General features: G+C 44.4%; 1 protein-coding gene across 2 annotated transcripts in view; it reads left to right on the top strand.

The window, feature by feature from the left end:
- The first annotated feature begins 299 nt into the window (after positions 1-299).
- LOC129380070 (uncharacterized) overlaps positions 300-27161 on the top strand; it is a 141307-nt gene continuing 114445 nt past the window's right edge. The window contains exons 1-4 of one of the 2 annotated variants that reach the window (XM_055073945.2): positions 300-922; positions 1010-1088; positions 1401-1493; positions 23421-23533. In XM_055073945.2, coding sequence (XP_054929920.1) covers positions 1052-1088; positions 1401-1493; positions 23421-23533 — 243 coding nt within the window. In that variant the 5' untranslated portion in view covers positions 300-922; positions 1010-1051. The remainder of the gene's footprint in view (positions 923-1009; positions 1089-1400; positions 1494-23420; positions 23534-27161) is intronic. The other variant, XM_050183262.3, reaches the window with a different exon arrangement.

The following is a 27161-nucleotide window of genomic DNA, read 5'->3' on the forward strand; positions in this document are numbered from 1 at the left end:
GAAAAATAAAGGCTAAGATCACTCAATACTCAGTCCAACCACCTAACCCTCTGCTTTCTCTCTGTCTGGTCACTTGCTTGCTTGCTTGCATGCTTGCATGCTTGCTTGTTTGTCTTTCCCGCCATTTTGGAGTTCTGAAGCCGCCTCGCCGCCCCGTGGTATGTTCAGGGGCCACGGTGGTACGTATGCAAATGTTTACCAGATGTATTCCTATAAACCTAAATTAAAGCTAAAATAACTTAATAATTTAAATATTGCATGCTAAGAATACCAAACGCGCGTAAAGTTATTAAATAGCTTTTTTTTTTACAATACATTGCAAGCAGTACCCCTAGCGGTTGATTTCATAGCACAACGTTGTTGATTTTTTGCGCTCGCTCTTGGGCGGCTTTGGTAGCGATATGACAGGTTTATCTTTGTAAAGTTGGTCGCGCACGTAAAAGTGTGCGTAAAACGCGAAATGGAACATGTTCTTGCGGATTTGCGTCTGCGCTTGTGGCAGCGCGCACTTGTTACGCGCTAATTTTTGACGTGACTGTAGCTATTGGAATCGTTTAGGCAATGCATGGCACAGCACCATTACAGGCAATGACAATCGAACGAAAAGTGCGATGACCAGTATCTCTCGCGCGTCTTGTCATTTCTGTTATTTGACCGTGCCGTTTCGAAGTTTAGTTGCACCGGCAAATATGCATTGTAGACTATTGGCATAAATGTGTGATACAGCCTATGATCAGCTTATTCTATTGACCATTCTTTACCTGTGTTACGTTCTGGTGAGGTAATATTCAAGCGATTGGCTTGCAAGCTCACAGAATTGTTTACTTTGAAAGCAAGTATTGCAGTCGGCTTGTCGCGGTTCGGTTGAATCATAATATGGAACTAACTGACGTTCTGCACACATTCTGGCGCCGCTCTGCAGGTATACTGGCTAGTACTCTTATTCATCGTCAAATTGATTTTTTATTTGTTTCCTCACACACCTAAAAACACTTTTATCTGCCCGTAGCCTAGCAGAGTGGTCTTCAGTTCCTGAATAGACATCACCACCATGGCCCATCGCGAGGCGTCAAGCTCCAAGCAGTCGGGTAGGTTCGGTAACTAAAGTGCTACTATACACCGGGTGGGGCCATGTCTGCGTGGTTTAACACGCTGTAGAATTGTATGTTATTGTTGTTGTGCTTTGGGTGTTTCTCCTAGTTATAAACGAAGGGTTTCGCAGTCAGTGCATGGTGTTTATGCATAGTTTAAACCTGCGGTGAAAGACGGAACCGCCGATTCAAATTTTGATGCAATACTTTATCTTTTTTTTTTTTTTGCGCAACCTTTTTGATCAGGTTGCACGCACGTCCTTTGTTATACCTTCGTTGTAGCGTTTTGATGTCTTGCGCTACTTTCAGATGAAGACTCGGGTGCTCCCGCAAAGACGGATACATTGGTCCTTCTCTGGATGAGCTCCGAAAACAATGCAGTGCGGCGTCCCCCCCTAAATAGTAAGCTAAATAGGATGAACTTTCATTGAACTTTCTGTCTCTTCATTCTTTCTGTTCTCAAACGTATAAAGTTCACTGCTACACCAGGCCGCTAAACGCTGCTTTTCGACGATTTTTCAGGCATGTTAGTTGAATAGAGATGTCTGTTTGTTTTCTTACTGCTACAACTTCCTTTGTATCAAGCATAATCTTTCTAAGGTCAGTGTGCTGTCGCTGCTTATTCACAGAATGAAGCAGCAGTGTCACCAAACGGAATGCACTGTGCTTGCTGTGTGATGATCTCTGACCGTGAAATAATCAACGCACCAGCATGTTTACTACTTGCAAGGCCGAATAGCATAAAACTTTGAGTTGTATTAAAAGCAAAATATTCACTGCAGCCCTGGGGCTTCCACTACCTACTGTTATAACAATTATAAATCTTGACGTTGACCAACAATGAAATTGACGTTTCAGTGCCTCTATGGGCACCTTGTTCACAATACAGAAATGTCACTGCTGAAACAGCTTATGTACTTATGAATATGTGAGGAAGTGGCTTTGCATAGACAGGGTGGCGATTGCTATCCGTTCTGTTAAAGGTGTTCACTGGTGAGTGATCTCTTGTGAAGCCACAATCTATGGTGGCCATAAATTGGGGCTGCAGCAGACTGAAATGTCATGGCTCTCTGAAAGCTGACACATCACCTCGTGAGCGAAAGCAAGAGTATGAGGGTCAACCTTAATTGTACCAACTTTCTTCATGGATGCCATTTTTGTGACATCGTTCATGCAGATCATGTTCGAAAAATTGAGTGCAAGCTTCATTTGCCATTTACATTAGGAAGGGGGGATGCTGGATGTTCAAATAATCGAGCAGGTCTGAAGGATTGGCCAGCAACTTATTGACCATGACATGCTGGAACTTCAGATCTGCAGAGACAGTGATCCCGACCGTGGGGATCTATTTCTAAAAATATGGTTTTTGAAAGGAACTAAGGGAATTGACGTCTTTATGACAATATCTAGGGATATTGGCAAGATGCTGCTAGTTGGTTTGGCATACTTCCCAACATTGAATTCATACACTTGGGACGGTATTTTGCAATAATTCATTTTCATTTCTATTACTTTTGCTTTCTGTAGTTCGCTGGGATGTCACCATTGTCATCGGGATCAGCCACTTGGCTCTGTGGATGTGATAAGAAATGCAGAATGGATTGTGTAAATACAGTCTCTGTGATCTGGTCGATAATAATACCAGCTACATATAGAAGCAAAAACTGCTGATGACTGCTTCCTATGTTGTTTCTATATCTTGAACACTAATTCACGGTAATTTACATGTGTATATCTTGCCCTCTTGTAAGGAAGAATCGAAAGTAATTTGAGTTGTAACCACACTTCAGAAGCTTGGCAGCATTTCAGACAGAGGATGGTGTCAGCATACCGAAATGCATCGCAGCCTATGACCTCTTAAAAAACTTCAGCACGGATTTCTTGGCCTGTGTGCCTGTTCCAGGTGCTTTGTCAAGGACCTTTCACTCATTGCCGTGTCATTGACCCATCTAACGAAATGTGATGTCGAGTTCAAGTAGGAAATACCACAAGTGAAATCATTTCATGAACTCAAACGACACCTGCAGTTACCGCTAGTACTTGCACACTTCGGCAAAGATGCCGATGTCAAAAGTTGAAGCAGATTATTCTTTGACCGAAAAGGAAGGCCTCACCATCATTAGGCTACTGCAAAAATATGGCCTTACCTGTACGGTAGGCCTTTCAAAGTCTTAAGCGACAACCACGCATCGTGTTAGCTGGTAAATTTAAAGGACCCTTCAGGCTGCCTTGCATGATGGAGCTTAAGGCTGCAAGACTTTGGCATCACCGTAATTTACAAGTCTGGATGGAAACACTGATATGCCAATTGCCTGTCTCGTGCCTCCATCGACCTGCCACTGCAGGACGACCAAGAGAGGACACCTTCTTGGGAACAATAAGTACAGACGACTTCATTAAATAGCAGCGAGCAGACACGGAGCTAAGAAGCCTTGCTGAGTACTTGAAAGGCAAGACCAACATTGTCGCAAGGGTATTTAGGTGAGGATTTTCCTCATTTTTCTTGCAAAGTGGTGTCCTTGCGAAAAGCTTCTCGCCAGCAAGCACCCACTACCTTCTTGTGCCATCAGCACTGCAGCCAGAAGTTCCCCACTCCCTGCATGACGACCCAGCCGCTAGGCTAGGCACCTTGGGTTCTCCTTCACGCTCTCAAGGATACAGAAGAAATATTACTGGCCACATCTCGCTGCCAACGTCGCTCACTACATCAAGAGCTGCTGAGATTGTCAGCAGCAAAAGACGCCACCTTGTTAACAAGACCAGCAGGATTGCTGCAGCCTATTGAACCCCCTTGCCGACCATTCCAGCAGATCTGGATGATCTTTTCCAGGTACAGCATGATGCGACGGAAATCCTCATCATCGACAGAGGAACAGTTTTTACAGCAAAGCTTACTCGAGCCATCCTACAATAGTATAGCCAGACAAGCCACCGCAGGACCATTGCCCACCACTTGCAGGCGAATGGCCTTACACAATGACTAAACAAGACCATTGCCAACATGTTAGCGATGTAAATCTATGTCGAACACAAGACCTGGGATGCAGTCCGTCCATGCGTAATCTTCGCTTGCAGCATGACAGTGCAAGAAACAACGCAGATCATGCCGTTCAAGTGGTTTACAGAAGGAACCTGATGACAACTCTCAATGTAATGCTGCCACACATCACCGGTGAACACAATCTTAACATTGCCACCTACCTCCAGTGTGCTGAAGAAGCATGACAACTTGCTCACTTGTGCATCAAGAAACAATGAAGGACGCACAGCTGACACCACAATGTTCGATGCAATCTGGAATACCCAGGGTGTCTACCAACTGGGAACCGGGAATTCTCAGGGAATTTGAATAGTCTTTAAAATACTTAGGGAAAACTCGGGGAATTCGTGCTTCTATCAGGGAAATTTAGCTGTAACTTTATTGAAAGGGAACGAAAGTCGTGTTAATGCTGGCTCCAGTAACAGGAATCGCAACGAATAGTCATTGACGCCGTGTCATCGGCATGATGTATTGCCAGAGTAGGTAAGAGGAAGCTTTAGCTCGGGCCCAACTCTGACGTGCCCTATTCATATACACGTAAAACGCAAAAACGTTTTTCTGAGATAATCCCTGGACCGATATTAAGGAAATTTGTTGCATCTGAGAGATAAAATTAAATTCTAGTGACTATTGGAAGCGGAATTTCGGTATAGAGCTTGAATTTTGTTAAAAACATTTTCAAATATTTGACCGTATGAGAAAAATAGAAGTACGAAGTTTACAAATTCATAGCTCTGCATCAAAAACAGATATCGCGGTTCTGTATTAGATAATTCAAAGCGGACAAATTCGATATGTCATTTTACACCTTACGTGAATTTCTTACGCTGGTTACAGGGGTTCTGCAAAAGTTGCATTTCCATATTACTAAATTTTTTATATTCATGTGTAACATGTCAATTTTGTCCACTTTATATGTACTATTAGCTGCAACTCACAGAATTGTATTATCATTTTTCATTGAGTTACAGAGCTGTAAACTTGATAGTTTCGTTTTTCGAAAATTTTCTATTTTTGCCAATTTTTAGTTACAAATTGACAACCTAACTCAAAAATTCGAAACCAACAGTCCCTAGATTTTGTCTTTCTTTTAAATGCAACAAACCTCGTCAAATTTGGTGCAGTGGTTGCCGAGAAAAGCGAATTCTCCTTTTACATGTATTTAGATAGGAACACTCGAGCTAAAGCTTCCTCTTAACGACCGATTTTCCAGATGCCCGATTTTTCGGACATGCCCGACAATTCGCACGGCTTTGCGGCACCACCACGTACTCCATATAGTCAATGTATGTTGACCTGACTGCAGGTCGGAAATGACATTAATCAAAGCATGACCTACTGTATATATATACATATATATATACATTAGGTCGTAAATCAAAGCCACCTCCGCCGCCATTTTGATTATCTCGCCGCCTCGAACTGGCACTCTTGCACGCAGATCCACTGGCAGCCGTAGCCACCGCCGCGGCAACGTTAGGCCTAGCTGATTCTACGTTCGCTATTAAGCTTCTTACCGTGCGGTGCTGTGTTTTTCATTGAAAGACTTTGTCGCTGTCAGCAATGGCACCGACTCCGCATTTGTAATCCTCGCGATTGGCTTCGAAGCTCGCAGAGCACAGCGTGTTGCGTAATGCCAGTCTTCAAAAGTTAGCTTCGCCTAATACAGCAGTGTTAGGCGGTGAAGCATAACAAGCGTGGGAAAGGGCGGTTGTCACGGAACACAGTATGTATTCCTTAATTATACACGCGTGCACCCCTGTCTCCTGTCACAGTATGAGCACCGATATGCATGTACTGCAGGCCTTAAGAGCTTTTTCAGACGTGCCTGGGGCAATTTTGTCCCTTAAAGGGACACTAAAGGTTACCAGAAAGCCAAGTTAAAGTGATAAAGCAATGCTCTAGAACGTCTAAGGCGTCAATATAATTGCGAACAGAGCTTTAGTAACTGAGAAATTGAGGTAAATGCATGACACGATTTGAGACGCCCCAGCGACATATCGGTACTAGCCCGATGACGAAAGCACTCCTCATCATAATTTATGGCACTAGTACTCAACTACTCGTATTAAAAAGATCATTTCATTAGATTATAAGACGGAAGAAAATGCTACTTGTCTACTTCTATTCGATTCTAAGAAAAAATAACATTTTGACGTTACCCTCAAATAGTATGAGTGATCGAAAGGTTTCGTTATCGCATCGTGCTGCGCTGGTTCTGCTGGCTCACGAAACTTGCATTTTGAACAAGCAGCGAGAATGCCACGTCCATGTGATGTCGTGGGATGCGCGAGCGGTCCGCTGAACTTGGCCAAGGGCAGTTGCAGCGGCGAATCCAACGTTACTTATCACTGTGTGCCAACGAGGGAACCTCTCCGTTCGAAGGGGTTAAGTGCCGTACCTCTGCCACAGCGTGCTGGCAAAGAGCCGAAAAATCACGTAGTGTGTTCACTGCACTTTCGTCCTGAGGATTACGAGTTCAACGCCGACTTACTGAAGTCGCATGAAGTGCCTTTCAAAGCAGGCCGTCATCGTAGTAGTACGCAACGATGCCAGCAGCGCGAGCTCTCAACAGCAGGTCACGTTCATCAGTGCTTAAATCACTGAACTCGAGCCCAGCATTGCGAGCTAATGTGTCGTTGTCAGGGTCATCCATTGCAACGAGCATCGAAGTTGGTGTCATAAAATAAAAGAACCAGCTTATCGTCGTGCGCTTTCCCTTCCACTAGCCACCATAGTTCCGCTTTCGCGCTGCTGTTGGCTCTGTCTTGGCTCTATTTCTGGCCGCATGTTTGCGTTTTGTGCAGAAAAGCCGTAGCGCCGTCTGCGGGAGCCGTTTTACTCACCGATGGCGCAACGTCACTATGAGACCATGATGTCAATACTCCTCGATCGGAGGGCGGGTGATTTGAACTGTGCCAGAGGTACACGGACGCTTCAGAATGCACTTTCTCTTAAAATAAGTCTCTTCTTCACACGAAACAAGCGTTTCGAGGCTTCTGGGATGGTATTTCAACAGTCCACGTTGACTTAATATTAACCTTTAGTCTTCCTTTAAGGGCAATTAAAGACATGCATTAATTTTTTTCGGACTGCCCGATTTTTCGGATGTTCTTGCGGCCCCTAGGGAGTCCAAAAAAGCGGATGTTGACTGTAGAACTGACCAAGAGGATGCTTCAAATGATCCATGGGATGAAAGCGTGGCAGAAGGAGGATGAGAACAGAAAGAACCGACGCACTGAGGAATTAACGGGAAAGGAAGCGTGACGCCGCCTCCTTGAAGAAGATTGAGCTCAAAAAACAGTGTTGGCTGACGCCGAGATGCAGGTGTCCTTCATCCAAAGCAAAATGAACTCTTTAAAGCAGTGAAATCCAACCCTGATATGTTGTGTACGGGCTGAGAGTATGTCAGGACAGTTGAGGATGACTTCTCAGCTGCTGAGAGAGAATCTTAGTTGTGACAAAGTTCAGGCCTCATGCCGATGAGCTTGCTATCAGTTGATAGAAATAGCTCATATTCAAAAATATTTACTTATGTATGCATCTCCTTTCCATTCGTATCTGAATATGTTCGACTCAATTTGGAATGGGTTTTAACATTTTTTTTTTTGCTGTGCATTTTGCTAACACCTTCCTTCTGTTTTCTTCTTAAATAAAATGGATATTACTCCTTACTATTCAAACTGGATTGAGTCATTTTTTTGTTTCAACATGCTTACTAGAGAGTGACAGCATCGGGCAACATGGTGTGCAGTGTGCTTGTGCAATCATTGTGCCGAGTATTACTTGTTTGGCTGGGAACAGGTTCACCCGATAAACAGCTAGTTTCGAGACTTGCATTGTGCCATTAGTGGTTTTTGACCATCACTACAATGTGACAGTATCAGCAAACTCGCACTCATAGTAGCCTATGCCCTCTTAAAAAACTTCAGGGCTTGTAATTGTTTTTAATGTGGTCATCAAGAGCCTTTTGACAAGCTGAAGTAAGTGCAAGAAAAGGTAGGTTGTTAAGAAGTGTTCTATGACAATTAATTTACTGCTCAAAAAGAAAACTTGTAAGAAACTTGTACAAAGATTTATGAATTGGGCATAGTGCATGAGAACATTTGGGATAAGCAGAATGTTTATCAGTCTTTTTCATGGATTTTGATATCAAAAGGTGATTGGAAAACATCGTTACCTCTCGAGAAAACTGTAGGTAATAACAAGCATCCGCAGTTCAAGCATGTAAGCAATCGAATGTGAAATGAAGGTAGGATTAATTGCTGTTCATTCTTAGTGGCTTTTAAAGCATGACAAGAAAAATAGACACAGAGGATTTACATGTTCAGTGTGTTTAGCTGTTCCTGCCTTCGTTTTTCATGCTAATACCACCATTACTTTGTCTATTTATTTTTGTTATTAACTACTGTTTCCCACCACTGCATTTTTGAACATTCAACAAGTGTATTATTCAAAAACGCACCACTATTAACATTGCTGATGTGTCCTATAATAGCAACACAGCCCCCTTTTTGAAGAACTAAATATATCTCCCCTCCGGCAACTGTACAACAAAATTCTCATTAGTTGCTGCTGTTCAAATATAAAGCAGCCTAACTCATTCCTTACAAATCTTGGTAGTTTAAAACATGTTCTGTTTAATTAAGACATGCACAGTAAAAGTATTTGCTATATCCCAAGAGTAAGAACCACTTATGGCCATCAGCTGTCATACAATATGGCATTATAGTTATATAGTTCATCTAACAATAAATAATAATCTAACGGAAGTATATGTAATTCTACTTAAATTGAAAGATGTAAGGGCTAGGCAAAAATTTTAAAAGCTCTTTTTCTTTTTTTTTTTCAGCACTAAGAAAGTGAAAAAAAAAAAATGGTAGGCGACCCTAATATTTAACTGAGGTGTCTCTTAGTGGCACTCACACCTCAGCATTGGTGTTCTTTAGGTTGACTTTAGGCGAACGCAAAGCACAGACCTGACTTGGGGACAACTGTTTTCCATTAATTAGCCGGTTAAATATTGTGCCACCTTCCTATGTGTGACGTCATTACTTCCCTTTCTACTTCTGGGTTTCCAGGAATTTCGTCAAAGTCGTGCTCACGTGGCGGGTCTCTAAAGTCTACGATTCCGTGCTTTGGTGTGCGGAAATCAGTGATTTCTAATTAATTTTAACTATTCCAGACACTTCAGTAACTCAACTCGTAACTAAACTTATGCTCTGATATCATATCTATAATGAAACCCATGATTGTTGTACTGTGCTATTTTTTCTATTTTCTGATTTATTTTGAATTTCGTCCCTGGTTGTCTCAGGGATTTCTAATTAATTCTAATTATTCCAGGCACTTCAGTAACTCAACTTGTAACTAAACTTATGCTCTGATATAATATCTATAATGAAACCCATGAATTTTGTACTGTGCTATTTGTTTTTCTATATTTTTTTCTGATTTATTTTGAATTTCCTTGCCAGTCGTCTCGGGAAGTGAACCGGAAGTGCTGCACAAGAAACAAGAGTGTCACTCGATGTTCGTGCCACTAAAAAAATAAAGATCAAAATTTTCACATACAGTGATATTTGCCCTGTTCTGTTGTGAAGCATGCCATTCTAGAAGTGATGACAGTGAAAAGAATATGGCTGCACAGTTTTCATGTGTCTTCGTTATGTGTGTTTTGTTTTGAAAACATAGCATAGCTTTCAAACGTAGCAGAATACAGGACGCTCTCTGCATGCAGTCATCTGTAGGAGATGACTGCATGCGAGAGTCATGCGCAAGGTAAAAAAGGCTCGTTTGCCCACTTTTGCATAAAATATGCAAATAATTTCCTCTTTTCAATCTCGTAAGCATGACACCTTGGTTCTTAATACTGTTCTGACTGAATACAGGACGCTCTCTGCATGCAGTCATCTGTAGCAGATGACTGCATGCGAGAGTCATGCGCAAGGTAAAAAAGGCTCGTTTGCCCACTTTTGCATAAAATATGCAAATAATTTCCTCTTTTCAATCTCATAAGCATGACACCTTGGTTCTTATTACTGTTCTGACTTAATGACCAAGAGTGAGAGCATTGGCACTGCACTTTATTTTTAGCAAGAGTCTGCTCGCTACTATTCAGATGCTTGCGACTTGATTTCTCATTTAGACAGTTACACTGCAGTCCACTTTTAAAGATGTCAAGAAAGAACAATCTGATAGCTATAACCAATCGTCACTCTATCTTGACTGCTGTAAGAAGAAAAAGCTGCTGAACATACCTTTGTAGCTCCGAAACCAAATGGGCCACTCGCACTACTGAATAGACATCGTAGAAAGTAGGCTGTGAAAAATAACTTTTATTTGTACTTATAAACAGTATGTCAAGCCATAGGCATGCTGAAATAGGTGGTGTCTAAATCTATGGTGTGTAGGGTGGCGCCTCCTGGATGTAAAATGCAGGTCTTAAAAGCTATGCTTTTGCTTGTTGAATGCGCCGGATGCAATTGTAGAAGCCGGAAGCATGCCTTAGACATCTGGTTTGGGCACCACCTATAGTCCTTGCTTTCGCAGAGTGTCAGGCTTACAACTACAATGTGCCTTGCATGCTGCTGCTGCGCAAACACTGGCATTAAATCAATGAGGCACCTGATCGACGACAGTGCACTTTGCGTGATCATTGGGGTTGGTATTAAAGACGGACCATTGTCAATATCGTCACCACCGTGTGTCGTGATAACGATCACTCCATCTGGGATCTTTCCGCAGAATGAGGCAACACTATCTGCACTTGGGAACTTCTCCATTGAAGCACGACCAGTTTCATCATCAATAGCAATGTGCTCTCAGAACTCGGTAATGTCAGCGCCTTCCACCATGTTGGTTTAACCCCTGTCTGGTTTCGTGTTGCAGCATGAAGCCCGCCATTTCCATTGGTTGGCATGGCCAACGGAAAAGCCTTCATGATCGCGTTGCTTCTGGTTTTCAGAATTTTCTACTGCATGAGCTTCGGTTAGAACCTTTGACTGACTTCTTTGAGGCTTTCAAGATTTGCAGCTTCATCTCAAGCAACGCTTCCTTTAATAACTGTGCCTGTCAAAAGAGCCCCTCCTGCACTCTTTCAATCACATTCTTTCCATTCGCTCTTTCCCATTTGCCATCGCTTGCCGCTCGTGGAGCTGCTGGTTGACACTGGCATCCCATCCGTGCGCAGGCTTGCGGGACTCGTTCGTGTGATATAAGCAAAGCAATCCTTTATTCGCTGGTGTCGATGTGCGTAGGAAGATGCCTTGACGGTTGGTTTGCTTCTGTTTTGTGTATGGACAGTGTTCATCACGAGGTACGGCTCTGTGCCTATGTGCACATAAAGTGCAACAAAAGAACACTGGGGCGGTATTCTGTAGTGGTTCGCTTTGGAACCGGTTCGGTCTGGCTGTTACGTCTGCATTACGTCACTTGGAGAAAGAGTGGAACGGGGCGGCGTGAGGGGAACCAATCAACGAGCGGCGGTCTGCTGGAAGATCACGTCATCATTTTTGTTTGTACTTAGGGGACGGTATAGCAATTGAAGGATGTTGCTGGTTTGATAAAAAAACATTGGTTTGTATAGAACACTTGCAAATATAATTTTCAGTAATAAATGTGTGCTTGCGGCGCAGACGGCTACTGGGAGTTGTAATTTTATTTGTGTTGTTTTCTTATTTAGTCGCTAGGTGGTGTGCCATACATTATGCAAACAATTTGCCTCGCTTTGTTTACTTTTTGGACTTGTTTGCGCGCCGGAACCGAAACAATGTCATCGCACAAGGACAGGCGGCTGGGTCCTTATTTTTCAGCGAGGCAGCGCAAAATACTTGTTTCATTTGTCGAGGAGCACCCCTACCTAGCAAAGGCGTCGTGTGTGTTGGGCCAGCAGCTGACGGCGGCTTTCTGTTGCGTCGTGGATGGGAATCTAACCCATCCTTTTTCTTTGCCCACAACCGTAATGGCCTTGGCGACAGCTGTAATGAACCGGCTGACCAAAGGCTCCGACAGTGCAATCGCTTCTTCATTCCCGACGCTCTGTTGAAAGCTTTCGGTGGCAAAAAATCGCAGCGCGCACAGCACTTTGATCGTAGTGTCGACACCACGAAATCTTTGAGGTCAGAGATGTTCTTCCAGCTCATCGCAAAGACGTCGCACTATGGCTTTGGAGAGCCTAAAATGCCTTCGAAACTCTTCTTCGGCCATGCCGAACGCGTCGCGTCGTTGCCTCTCGTCGCGTCGTTGTCTTTCGGCGCTCGCCAGCAGCACAACCAAAGGAGCCGCCATTGCCATCTCTGTCTCGTCTCGTCTAGGTGCCGGCTCGTCAGCTGGCGCGAGACTAGTCGGCAGCCACAGTTGCCCTAGCAACCCTCGACATCATGCTCGCCACCGCGCGCGACCCTCGAGCGAACCACTTCTCCGCAGTTCCTCTCGTAGCAGGGAACCTATTTCTGTTCCTTTTCAGATGATTGACAACCTGTGTGACGTCAGCAAAATTTGTTGTCCCGCCCACCTGGGATGATGACAACGACACGCCGACCAATGGCAACAGCCAGACCGAACCGTTTCCAAAGCGAACCGCTACAGAATACGGCCGCTGGTGTATCATTCCATGACATTCCTGCTCACCTTGAGTTGCGCCAACAATGGCTAAAGGTGATCTCGCGAAAAAACTGGGAGCCGAACACAACATCGAATTGCTTCATTGTTTGCAGTAAGCACTTCCTTGCTTTTCACTTCAAGGAGAATATCAAAATTCAACAACTAAACAAGGGCACGGTGCCCTGCATGTTCCCGTGCTATCCCTTATATATGAAGCTTGCACTTGTCAAGGTACGCAGTGATGTAATTAGTCGAAAGCACGCTGTGCAGCTTGGCTGTGGCCAGGAGGAGGCTAGCAAAAAATTGAAAGTAGTAACTGCTGCCAGCTTCAATGACAATGAAGACCCTGGTGTCGCGTCAGTAGTTGTTGCGCGACCAGCCTTTGTGCCAACTAACAGGGCAACATGCTCGAACGCAGCTCTTTGAGTGACACAGTATGTGTTGTAGCAACAGTGATACATACCAAAGCATTAACTGACAGGACAGTGGCGTTTGCGGAGTGAACATTTTCAACACAGACGGACAGGGCCACAAGTTCAAGGAGCTTTGTAGATAGCCGAGAAACCAGTGCGGAACATGTTGTTGATAGGCTTGTGAATGTCCCCATTTTGGTGTGCAAGAACGAACAGCCAGGCCACAGAAATATGTTCCTCTAACTTTTGCAATTTATCAAACCACTGCTCACTAACCATGCTTTTAATATTACAGACATGAATTCAGTTGACAAGATGTGTGCAAAGAAGCCATTGTCACGCAAGCTGCTAAAATTGTAGCATGCCATGTGAACTTGCATTCTTGGCATGTTGAGATAAGTTTTGCAAATAAATGTTTGATTATTGAATGTCCCATGTGGTTGACTTGTAAGAAAATTTGGGAAGTAGGAACAAAGCCTTTGAAAAAGCAGGGCAAATCAGAAAATCAAGGACAAGCAGTTTCTGGCTTTTATTACGTTATATGTCAGCCCAGTGAGCGACAACCAAAGTGTTTGGCTAGTTGCTAGATGACATCAAAACAAGGATGGATGGAAGCAACCTTATTTCGGCAAAGACCTGGGCTCAGGTCTCCCGTGAGGGGACTTCGAGGCCTTGCCTCGTCGCCACCTCTCGGGCCTGTTGGACTGCCCACTCTTGCGTCTTGATTTTGGAGCTGCGCAGAGCGGCAGCCCACTTCGACCCAAGAGCCTCCGAAGCTACTGCCATTGTAGCTGATATAACAAGACATTCCCACAACATGTGTAAGAGTGTCGCTCTAGTTTCCTGACATAACTTGCAAAGAGCACTCGTGTATTGCGCGGGGAAAATGTGCTGCAATCGCACCGGACTGGGGAAGGTTTGTGTGTGTAGTTGTTGCCAGACGACTGCCTGGTGACGTTTCAGTTTGGGGTGAGGTGGGTGCAATAACTGCCTGCCTAACTTGTAGTGCTTGGTGATGTCATTGTATCTGACCAAGCGTTCTTGCATGTTTTGAACCAGGAGTTCCGAACTCGAAGAGGCGGTCTCTGTTTCTGCACGGCGGGTCAGTTCTCGCGCAGAGCGGTGTGCTACCTCGTTCAAGTTAGGGGAGCCCTCGTCAGTGGGGTTGGCGATGTGCGCTGGGAACCACATGATTGCGGTGCTATCGAAGTGCTGTCGACCAGTTTTCCTTAGGATCTGAAGAGCTTCGGAGGAAATGCACCCCCGCGCGTAGTTGCGAACTGCGAGTCGCTAAGAACTACCTCACAGAAGGGGTCGGTAAGTGCAATCACTATTTCTTGCGCTTTTTCTGGGTATTCGTTGCGACACTACACACGTGTGTAAGTCGGGAGTTAACGTCCACGACTACCACCGTGAACCGTTCTCGTGTGTATTCTGATGCGTCTACGAAGTGCGTAGTTCTCTTCCCACCCAAGGAGCGCAGCAGTGCCTTGGCACGGGCCTGGTGTCGGCCCCGATTATATTCGGGGTGCGTGTTTCGAGGGATAGGGGCAACGATCAGCGTGTCGCTGACATCGGTTGGGATGACCTGTTTCTTGACCGTGTTGGACGTGGTAACTGAAGCCGAGTTTCTGCAGGATGTATCGGCCCGTGGCTGTCAGGGATATGCGTTCGAGTTGCAAGGCTCTTTGTGCATCCACGATTTCCTCTATTGTAGTGTGTTGTATACCCCCAGCTGTAGCAGACGAGCAGTGCTTGTGGACTCCGGTAGGCCAAGGGCGATCTTGTAAGTCTGCGTATAAGGGTGTTGATTTTCTCCCTTTCGGTGACGTTCCAGTTGTGGAAGGCAGCCACATAAGTAGTGTGACTGATTGCGAAAGAGTGCTTGCTTGTAATGCGTTTTATCAGGCGCCTAGCTGCTGTGACCTTGCCTTCGATATTGTGGATAGCTTCCATGTTTGACCTGTTGGCTGCTATATGCATGCCAAGGATGCGTATCTTCGGGACTCGTGGAGTACAGGAGCCGTCTTGCGTATAGAGGATTATTTCGTCACATTGGCACTATTCGCCTGTAGGCTTGGGGCGGCATTGTGGGCAGTAGACGAGCAGCTCCAATCTGAGTGGAGATAGTCGGAGACTTGTGTTTTGGAGGTAGGTTTTGACTGCAGAGACCGCTGCTTGTAACATGGATTCTATCTGACCGTTACTGCCCTTGTCGACCCACAGGGTGATGTCATCTGCATACAAGGCGTGATGGAGGCCGTCAATCTCGTCGAGGTAGGCCAGGAGGCTCAGCATCACGAGGTTGAAAAGGAGCGTGGATGTAACCCGCCCTTGAGGAGTGCTGGTGCTTCCTAGTGCATGTTCGTCTGATGTCATGCTGTTGACCGCGAGGTTGACTGTGCGGCGCGAGAGGAAGTCTCTGATGTAGTTGTAGCTTCGCTCACCCATGTTGAGCTTGTTTATTCGGCTCAGGATTGCTGCATGTGCTACATTGTCAAATGCCTTTTCCAGATCTAGGCCGAGGATGTCCCGGTTGCCACTAGTTGGGTCATTGATAATCTGATGGTAGAGCTGGAGCATGACGTCTTGAGTGGAGAGGTGTGACTGGAAGCCCACCATAGTGGATGGGTAGGCTCCAGTGCCCTCGAGGTGGTGGTTGATACGGGAGAGCAACGCGTGCTCCATCACCTTGCCAATGCAGGATGTGAGGGAAATGAGCCACAAGGGATGCGGGCTGGACGACTTGCCTGGCTTCGGTATCGGGACTGCCTTAGAGCGTTTCCACGCCTCTGGGATGCGACCTGCTCGCCAGCATTTGTTCACATATGCCGTAAGAGCGGTTATCGAGGCATCATCAAGGTTTCATAGTCTTGTTCGTAACCTTGTAGGGACCAGGTGCTGCTTTTCCATTAAGGTTGTGGAGAGCTGTACGGATCTCTGACTCATGAAATTCTTTGAGTGTCACATCTGTCTCTCCAGTGTAATCTCCGTGTTGAACATCGGGTCGTTAAGGGAAGTGCTTGTCTAGCAGGCGTGTCACGATCTATTGATCACTCGTGGTAGCCCATTCCTAGTGCGAAAGGCGTTGCAGGTTTGCTCGCTGAGCAGACTTGCTCTGCGTTTCCCCCAAGAGGTAACGAAGGAGATGCCACGTGCTGCCATTGTGGAGCTGCCCATCGACTGCGTTGCAGATGTCATACCACTGTTGGTGCCTTAAGGTCCGGCAATGTTCTTCTAGCTGGTGATTGATGTGTGCAATCTTCTTACGAAGCTTTCGGTTCTGCCTTTGCATCTTCCATCTTGCATGTAGTGATGTCTTGGCTTCCCAGAGGTGGGCTAGTCGGCTGTCGACCTTGTCAACCTGGACTTCGGGTGTGACCGTTTGTGTTGCCTTGCTCATGTCATCATTGAGCGTCTCCATCCATGCCTTGACTCACTGATTTCGAAATTTGTCCCAGTCCGTCCATTTGAATATCTTAGGAGGAGGGGGTGTACCCTCCTGAGGCATTCGTGTTTCTATGATCATGTGGTCCAAAGGTATTGCACCACGTTGCTTGAGGGATGTTTTGGACTGCCGTCAGGTCCGGTGCTGTGTCCCGTGCCATTGATGTGCCCATGCGGGTCAGCGCCATGGGATTGGTAATAAGAGTTCATTCGGCATCATGCAGGTCCTGCCAGAGGTGTCGACCTTTGGCTGTAGTGTAGCCATAGCCCCAGACCTCGTTTGGGGCGTTTGTCTCCCCTCACCAAAAATGGGCTTGCGCCCGCCAAGGCAAGCGCCCCTCGAAACAGAGAGAGGAAACAACCCCGCGAGTGAGCCGGATTACTTTATACCTTGAGGAGAAATACACTCCATCAAAACAACAGCTGAACGAACAAATGAAACTGCTCACAACTTACGTGGCAGCTACGTCTTGCAATCACATTGTGATATAAGCACTTAAGCAGTGCTTTGTTAACATACTCCACGAACTAAATAAAATGTAATGCAATATGCAACTCGACAACCAACGTGAGCAGCACAAGTCGGGCGTGGCGCGTATGCTGTGTATGTTCCAACAGCTTCCTGAGCAGCGGCGTAGTGGCAGCTAGTACCGCGCTGCGAGCTGCACGGGAACTGAGGCGTCCGTGGCATAAACGTCTTATGTACTGCAGTGGTGGCCTAGCGGCAGAGCATTCACCTTGTATGCGGGAAGTACCAAGTTCAAATCCCGAAAACCCACCTTTTTTTTTTTTTTCTAATGGGTAGAGATGTTTCCTGGCCTGGTGCTCTGCTCTCGTGAGGCTCACATCTCAAAGGGCCCAATAGAGATTTATGAGCTGTCTCTGGGCGCCTGGTTGTCCAACCACAGATGGCCCTGTTGAAGAGCATCTGTCGCTGCTGTGGGAGGCAAGTGCTGCCACTGGGTACCTACTGGTAAAATAGGCATAAACGCACTCCCGGCTTGTTGCTCGGTGATTATGGGACCTCAACACTTGGAAAGGGTTGTTTGTCTTCAACCCAAAGGTGTCTCCACCTCAATAGGTGCATTTGGAGCGCCACATGCACGGTGTCTACCAACCGGGGAACACCGGGAATTCTCAGGGATTTTGAGTGGTCTGGAAAAACTCAGGGAATTTGTGCCTCTATCAAGGAAAACTAGCTGTCATTTTATTGAAAGGGTCGAAATTCGCTGTAATGCATGCGTGAGTAACAGACAGGAATCGTAATGAATCGTCTTTGACGCCCTGTCGTCGGCTGGAGGAGTTGACAGTGTGCTGTCAACGACCGACTTTCCGGATTCCCGATAATTTGGACGGCTACGCAGCACCACCACGTACCCTTTAGAGTCAATGTATCAAAACGTCTAAAATTTCGGACGCAAGAACTCTTTGCCATCCAATTTTCCGGACGTTTTGCTGTGACCGCAGGTGCGAAACGGCATTAATCAAAGCCACCACCAGTGCCTTTTTGATTACCTCGCCGCCTCGAACCGGCGCTCTCGCACGCAGATCCGCTGGCAGCCGTAGCCACCACTACGGCAACGCTAGGCCTAGCTGCTTCGGCGTTCGCTATGAAACTTCTTGGCATTGGGTGCCGTGTTTTTTATTGAAAGAATTCGCTACTGTCAGCAATTGCACGGATTCCGCCGTTGTGGTCCTCGCGATTGGCTTATAAGCTTGGAAAGCACGGTGCATTGCATAATGCCGGTTCTCGAAAGTCAGCTTCGCCTCCGTACAGAAATGTTACTTGGTGAAGCATACGCAGAAGTATTGCAGTGAAGCATAACAAGCGTGGAAAGGGGCTATTGCCACGGGACACAGTATGTATTCCTGAATTATACACGCATGCACCCGGTATTTCCTGTCACAGTACGAGCACCGATATGCTTAATACGTGTACCGACAGGCCTTCAGAGGTTTTTCGAATGTGCCTGTGGCGGTTTGAGCCCTTAAGGGCATTAAATGACAACGATTTATTTTTTCCAACTGGCCGATTTTTCGGATGTTTTCATGGACCCTAGGGAGCTAAAAAAATCGAACGTGAACCGTGCAACTGATGAAGAAGATGCTTCAAATGGTCCGTGGGACGAACGAGTGGCGGAAGGAAGACAAGAACATAAAGTACCTACGCATTGAGGAATGAATGGGAAAGCAAGCGTACTGCCGCCGTTTTGAAGGAGCTTGAGCTCAAAACCAAAGGGTTGGCTGATGCCGAGATGCAGATGTCCCTGATCCAAACCAATATAAACTCTTTAAAGCAGTGAAACACAACGTTGAGGTGTCATGGGCAGGCTGAGAGTATGTCAGACAGCTGAGGTTGACTTACGAGCTGTTGAGAGAGAATTCCAGTTGTGACAAATTTCGGGCCTCATACCACTGAGTTTGCTATCAGTTGATAGAAGTAGCTCATATTTGAAAATATTTGCTTCTATATCTGTCTCCTTTTTATTCATACTTGAGAATGTGCGACTCGATTTGCATTTTTTTAAACATTTTATTTGCTGTGCATTTTACTAACCCCTCCCTTTATTCTATGTTTGAATAATGTAAACACTACTCCTTAGTATTCAAATTGGATTAAGTTGTTCTTTTTTAAAATATTTTCATATGCTTACTAGAGAGTGACAGCATCAGGCAATAATGGTTTCAGCCCGTCTTGACATAAAACATAGTTCTGCATCATTCAGGGAATTTTGCGAAGGCACTCAGGGGAAACCTGGAAAACTCAGGGAATTTGGAAATGTCAACTTGGTAGACACCCTGCGCATGGGAAATGGCTGCCATGGGAACGGCCGAAACATCACTTTTTCAACCAGAGGACGTTGTTGAAGAGCATCTGCCACGGCTGTGGGAGGCAGGTTCGACTGCCTAGCACCTACCAGTAAAATAGGTACAAGGGCATTCCCGGCCTGGTGCTTAGCCAATACGGGACCTCAACACTTGGAAAGGGGTGTTTGTCCTCAATCTGAAGGCATCCCCACCTTAATGGGCGCATTTTAGGCGCCACATGGAAAATGGGAGCGGCTCGAACATCACCTTTTTTCTTTTTGTGCTCACGAGGGTTTCGATGGGAATTTAGGGTGCAGGCTCCTTTCCCAAGCATATCAATTCTGAAGAAAGCCAAACGCCAAGCCAGAGTACACTTATGCCCATTTGAGAACCACTGGGTGCTCGGCGGTACTGGGAACTGAGCGCGCAACCTTATGGCTTATGCAGATGCAAGCTGCTGCCGCGACGGCGCAAGCATAAATGTGTGTCGCTGCCTGTCGGCAGCTGCAGAAAGCAGCGATTCAGGGAAGGCTGCTGCGTGTTTCCTGCTCCTGAAACAAACGGCAGCCCTCCCCGACTGGCTGCGTCCCACAAAGGCACGCGCAAAGGCACATTTGCACTTTTTCTTGAAAACCAGGCAATTAACTGTGGTAATTACTATTACAGTTACTATTGCAATTACCCACTAAATGATGTAGACTCCAAAATGCAATCCTTATGCAAAATTTCAGCAAGAAGAGTGCAGAAGTATGCGTAAAATCTTTTCTTGAACACGTGAAGCGGAATATGCAGGACCCTCTATATGTTTTTTTTTCTCTTAGCCCTAATTCAGAAGTTGATACTCTTGAGTCATAAGTCAACTCATCGTTATAACTGACATATCATTATATATATAGACTGCACCAAATGGATGAGTCTTGACGTAGTTATCTTCTGTAGACTAATTAACTGAGTTTGTTTTCTGTTAGACCTATAAACCTTTGACACTGAGCTAAAATCATGACTGTAAGCAGAAAGGTACTTTATTATGTTTTTCTGCGTGAAACTACTAAATACAAGGTATACAGAACTTAAAGCTGGAGAATAGAGATTTACACTCCTTTAGTAGCTATACATATTTTAGCGTTGACAATATGTTCTCTGCGTCACACAACCAGTACTGATGCACTGAAAACAGACATCTATAACTTGATCACAAGCATCTATTTCCTGCACATTAAATGGGATTGCCATGTTTTTGAATATTCATTTCTTGTGTTAAATGAAGGTTCTAGACCTCTAAACCATGGAAAATATTGTGGCAAGCCTAGGAGCATCATGAATAATAATTTAATTATATGCTTTTTTTTAGCCAGTTTCATTTTGTATCCCAGGAGGATACTGTGTCAAGACGAGGGTATCGAACCGTAACTAAACAGAAAACTGACGAACACCTTTATTTTTGCTCGAATCAGAACTGAACTAGAACACTACTATTTTTTTTTTTTTCACTCCGAAGCAAAAGCGAAAGGAAAAATAACGGTTTTCAGTTCAGGTTGGGCACCTTTTCTGGAGCTTTTCATCCACGCATTGCCTGCACTTGTGGCTCAACTATGCTACTTCATTTGTAAATACATACTATCTTCCTATGATTTTAAAAGTAGCAGCACCATTAGTATGATTTCCAGCATATTATGTCAGAGGGCAAACTAGCTATTGTGTTAACGCGACAATGTTTGCATCGCATCTGACGCCCACACTTGCCAGACTGATTAGTGCAAAGTACCTGAGACAGCGAAGCATACGCACTTGTTGTGTTTCTCTAGTATGACTGTGAACGGCAGGCATTGACCTCTTTGTTAGCATGAATTAACAACAGGCTGTTCAGATAGTGTTATTTGGCCATCGACTGCACATATCGATGAAGTGAGCCATCAAGGCTCTTAGAATATTTAGTTAACACGGGCCTAGATTAAAAGCTGTGAACGGGGCCCTTCGAACACGAGTGGGTACAAAATCACATCCTACTGCCTTTCCTCATTATTGTTCCTCAGTCCCATATTTTTGTCCTCTTTCCTTTCCCTCTGAGTAAAGTAACAGGCTGGAGGACCTCTCTGTGTTTCCTCAATATATTCTCTCCCCCGATAAAGCTTTGCTTCACATAGATGCCACCATCGGTGTTGGATCTGCATAATTCTTTTGTAGCTACGTACAGCCTGAAGAACAAGCAGGCTTAATCTTTTAGTGCAGCTTAGCAGCAGCGTCAAGTTTTTGTACAAAATACATTTGTGTCGTTGTCCTGTAATTATTCTTCAGTTTTGCAAATGAACTTGAACCAGTTTGATTAATTATTTGTTTTTTGCTCTGGAGTTTGAATCGGTACTGAATTGTTTTCAGTGAACCAAAACGGAAACCAGAACGAAAAAAGTTTGTTTGACACCGGTCGTGACGTCGCGACACAGTATGTTGTCACATGAGAGCAGGACATTGTGACGTTTTGACACTCGCTCTGGCTTGCTCTGTTGTCCGCTATGCTGCTACATTGGCCATAAAGAGTAGCAGCATACGAGGTGACCGAGTGAGCTGGAGTGAGGGTCTAAAACGTTGGTGTCCTGCTCCTGGACATGTACTGCGGACCACATACCGTGATGTCACAACACAGCGTCCTCTTGGGAAATGTAACTGGGTAGAAAAGCTCATATATTAAATTACTTGCGATCCTCTGAGGCTTGTCACTATTCTTTTTCTAGCGTTTAGGTGCCTACGACCTTCATCAAATGCAAGAAAATGGATAGTTGATATACCAGTACCCCTTTAAGGTGATATTGGAGCAGGGGGTGCCACCCACAGACAAACATCAGCCCACAATGTGGTATATTTTATGAGATTTTTATTTGTTATATTCATTTTCAGCGTTAAGGTCAATGTTGTGTACCCATTGATTATGAAAGCAGCAGTTGCGAGCATGCACAGGGGAATGTGCGACTTCTAAAGGCAGTAAATGCATGGACTCCCAAGATCGATCGGCACGCGGCAGCCTGCAACGTAATGCTGGAATGGCGATTAGTGGCTTGGTGAAGCACATGTTTTCTGTAGGGGCTACACAGTCCCTATAGCTACGGGCTTAAATACAAAACATTCGCATTACAACGGAAATTCTTGTTTTAAGTTTTCTATTAATACAGAATAAAAACATGTTGCACTGATTTTTGTGTATGCTGGAATTTGAACCGAACGTTTGATAGCATAATATTTTATTGAATATTCTAAAATATAGAGTATTTGCACACACCTCTCTGTTTAAGCTCAAAAGTTTATAGGGATTGAGGTATGCCCTGGTGCCATTGTGCGGGCATTTACCTGTTCTGTTGTCCCTACGCCTCACCCCCTTTCCACTTGCAACGGTTGTCAACGGTTGTCTCAGTCTTGAGTTCCTGTATGGTGCCCTTGCTCGTACGGCAAGTGCGTATCTTGTGTTGATCCTGAGCTGTTGCTAAGCCGAAAGCGGTGCCTAGTGCTTGCGCGTGGTCGAACTGCACTGAGCCGCACTTATCCGAGGCCCAAGCCCTCGTGAGTTACCCCATTGGTTATCACAAGAGCAAGCATCAAGCCGCAGGGACTTTTCCCAGCAGCCTGTCGCGGGAGCCTTTGCTCTCGCAGCGACGTGCTATAGGTGCCTCTGTCTGTATTTGGACCCTTGGTGCGGGAGCCCTTTGGTTCCCACAAATCTCAGGACCAGGTGTTTGTGCGCTGTTGGGTGCTGCCGGAGATAATAAATGGTTTCTGCCAAGTCGGGGCTACACTGTGTTTTCCTGCGTGCATAGCGCCCGGTAGCTCTTTTGCAGCCTGAGCGCGCGTGCAACGGTGGCTGATGTGCCTTTGTGGCTCACTATTCTCGAACCCGCAGTGGTTGTTACTCCTGTGAGACCCTAGGACCCCATAAGTTTCAAATCATGTGACAGAAAAATAAGTAGCATTTTATTGCTTGTCATTCACAACTGTTTCCTAACACCCTTTTAAATTGTTGTGCTCTTGCAGATGAAGAGATTGCCAACCTATGTGTCATTTGCACATCATGTGGATCTCAGGTCAATCATCATGACAAGAGCAAGGTCCGCTTTCACCGAGTTCTCAATGTCCTTGTCTGTAAGGTAGGTGTTTGATAGCTGTTCTACATAGTTTAATGTGATGTGCCTTCGGTAATTTTATTAAAATGCAGCACCTTACATGTCTGGGTTGATATGGACTGCTGCACTGCACCCGCTCTCTGTAACATTTGCTGCTGTCATATGCTGCTGAAGTTATTTTATTCAACTTCGTTATCTTCCACTTTAGTGAGGGTCAAGCTCTCGAAGTACTATGTATACTTGAAGACGCAGCAAGATAAAGTTGGAACTTGAGGATGCGTTAAGGCAAAACAAATGTCTAGCATTCTTTTTGGGTTCTTAAGTATGTAATTTGATGCTTATAGATTGCAGGCAATGATTTGCCATGCACCTCGAAGTGAGTCCTTCTGAAGAATTTTTATACTGCATCTCATTGCAATTTCTATTCATTGAACTTGTGTAATGACTGCACTTGTGTAATAGCTGCACACTCAAATTTCATTGTGGAATAAGGAAATTCTTTTAGTTTTACCAGGTCTTAAACTGCACCTTATGCTATAAAGGGAGGGAGCCATTCTTTTTAGAAAACCCCACAGACTCTAACTTAGCCATGTTGAGCTATACCATTGCTGTGCATTGGTGTGTTTCGTACTTTACATTATCTATGTCAACCTATAGCTCTCTGCATGTTTCACACCATGAAGAAAAAGAAACTTTCAGGAAGAAATGTGTAGCTATAAAAGACCTGGTATTATTATTTGTGTAGGGGGGCGGTGGTGGGATATTGAGCAAGGAGCAGCTTTTGTGCAAGCAAGTTATTGTTTCAAATTTGTTTAATTAGCTGTCGTCCTGTATTATGATGCAAGCCAAGGTAGGCAAACACTTGTCAGCTAATTTTGTCGAGTTTACACTGTGAGGCAATGAAGTGTGCTCAGACTTTCCATCTCTGATCAGGATTTACGCACCCAGAAGCCCGTTTTCCAATCTGTTACTGTACTTTCCTGATGTAATGAGCTTGCACCTTTCTCCCTGCTGTTCTCTGGAACCTGCATGGGAGTTTTTCGGCTAGCGATTCTATTAAAGCAGTGATCACTGAAATATGATGGAAAACTAATGGTCTTTTTGTCTAATTGACACCATTCTTCTGGAGGTGAATAAGTGTTGGCAGTTAAACAGCATCGCTGTCGCTTCTAAATAGGGCTGCACAAATTGTAATTTGTGAGACAGAATTGAATATGAAATGCTTTTCTTACAGTTTTCAAATAATTAAAAACTGTTTTAAATATTAATATAAAACAATGTTCAAATCCTAGTACAGTCAAATCTTGATAATTCGAACTCAAAGGGGCCTAAATATTTGTTTGAATTAGATGGAGTTCAAATTAACCCTTTAACTGGTAGCTCAACAATATTGTTGACCTAAGAACATCTACAAAAACTATACAAATCCAAATATTAGTCTCTGCGGGTTATACACGGCAAAACATGGTACTCTCAACAGGCAATGGGAGCAGCAGCCGGCGCACGGCTGCACTTCCGGGTTGGAAGTGTCACTGCTGAGAGTGCAGTCAGTGGCGCGGTACATACAAATTAACCATCACAAATGCTCATGCATTTGAATGACTAAGCGTTTCCGCACATTTTAATGCACATAATTTTGACAGGACCACTGCGTCAGTTCGAATAAATTGGAAGTTTGAAATAAGTATGCTTGAGTTAATTATATTCTACTGTATTCGCAATTTAAGCAACTTTTTGTCATAACATTACACGTTATGAAGAAGTGTTTAAAAAGTTTAAATGAAGCGTTTAGAAAAAATGACAAATCCGTTTGCATACTCAGGGTATTTCGGAGAGCGCAAATAATTGCACTTCAGGAGAAACGTCTGGCTTCCTGAGCGATGATTAGTATGCTCCGCTATGTAACGTTTCATGCTTTATGTCTGGTACGGTCACTTGGATTAAATTGATCATACTTTTACTTTTATTTTATGTTTGATCATGCACAGTTAAGGATTACAGCTATTGATGAATTAGTTAAAAAATGTTCGTATATATGAGTTCTTGTTTATTTGATTTGAAGGCCGAATTGAATAGGGCATTATTCAATTCATTATTTCATTAGAAATTTTTGAATATTTGCACATCTATACTTATAAGTAGAATCTTTCTGGATGCATATTTGTGCCATAAATGCACCACTTATGTAATGCCTTCAGGCATACCCTGGGAGTACTGGGTGTTTTTCTTCGAAGTACCCTTGCCACATGGGCACAGAAGATGGCACTTTCTTGCTAATGCCCTCAATTTTAATGCCATTTGCGCGATGCCGCTACGACAAATCAAATGTCATTTCCTTTAATGGCATTCATTATGTAATGCATTCACCAGAACTGATTTGACTGAGAAATGCGTACTCTTGACATTGTAGCTTGCGCAATGCAGTATAATTAAAGTACTTGAAGAGTCTTATTACATAAAAATTAATTTACACTAAGCTTTCAACTACAATGCTTTTGTCAAAAGTTGTACTCAGCAAGCTTCCTCAGGTTGGCATTGCAACGACTTCAATGCAGCAGGTGCCATTTTTCTTCAGGATTTTACATGCATTGGCCAAACTTGCTATGGTCATTTGCAATGTGCCCACTTTTTAGTGCCCTAAAATTGCCCACTTCAGAAGGTGCGGTCATCAACATCATCTTGTTAAATATAATTAAATTTGGACATATGGCAGCTCTGCCTAATGTCTAGGGAAACTTCAGGCAATATTTATTGAACACCATTTCTTGCATAGCCTTGGCACAGCTATAACACATTTGTAGGCCTTAAATTCAAATGCTATTTATTGGCAATATGTTGCCGATTTAGACTTAAGCTAATAAATAGTTTTAATTAGGATAACTAGCATTTCTCAGGCAACATGGCCTCTTCATCACTGTCATTTGTCCTGGAAGACACCTCACAATATCAAAGTCCTATGAATGAGAAGTTCTTAAACTTCTGCATCATTAAAAAAAAAGGCTTTTTGCGCCAGCCGCCATGTTGAAAAATGAGAGATGTGACCAACACACAGCTAATAAGCTTTGTCACACCATCTATGCATAAAGATAAAAGGTACAAAAAGAATGTTTAAACTGCTCCCGAGTAGATGGCGCAACCAGTCTATGGTTGTGTCATGGTCACAAATTATCTCAAGTATGGCCAGGGGTGTGTAACAGTGACCAGGTGAGTGTACTCTGCCACAGCGCTTACTGAAAGAGCTAAGAAACAATATATCAAATAAATGGCCAGCTTGGAACAAAGAGTCTGATGTTTAAATGCGGAGCTTAATGCATCAACCCAGTAACAGTCGTTCCCATGGTGATTAGGCAAGGGACAGCATGCTTAAGCTTGACTTAATACGGACGGCATGTCGTACTCCAGCTCCTGTTTTTATCTTTGGGAATTTTTTCTTTCAGCACTACTCACCGTGGTGGCTTAATGGCTACCATGTTGGGCTGCTAAGCATGAGATCGTGAGTTCGATGGAAGTGAAATGTAAAAATGTCCATGTACCGTTCATCGGGTGCAAGATAAAGAACCCCAGGTGGTCAAAACAAATCCCAAGTACCCCACTACGGCATGTCTCATAATCAGATCGTGGTTTCTGGCACCTAAAACCCCAGAATATAAAT

Source organism: Dermacentor andersoni, chromosome 4, assembly GCF_023375885.2.
Source record: "Dermacentor andersoni chromosome 4, qqDerAnde1_hic_scaffold, whole genome shotgun sequence".
NCBI classification, from domain to species: domain Eukaryota; kingdom Metazoa; phylum Arthropoda; class Arachnida; order Ixodida; family Ixodidae; genus Dermacentor; species Dermacentor andersoni.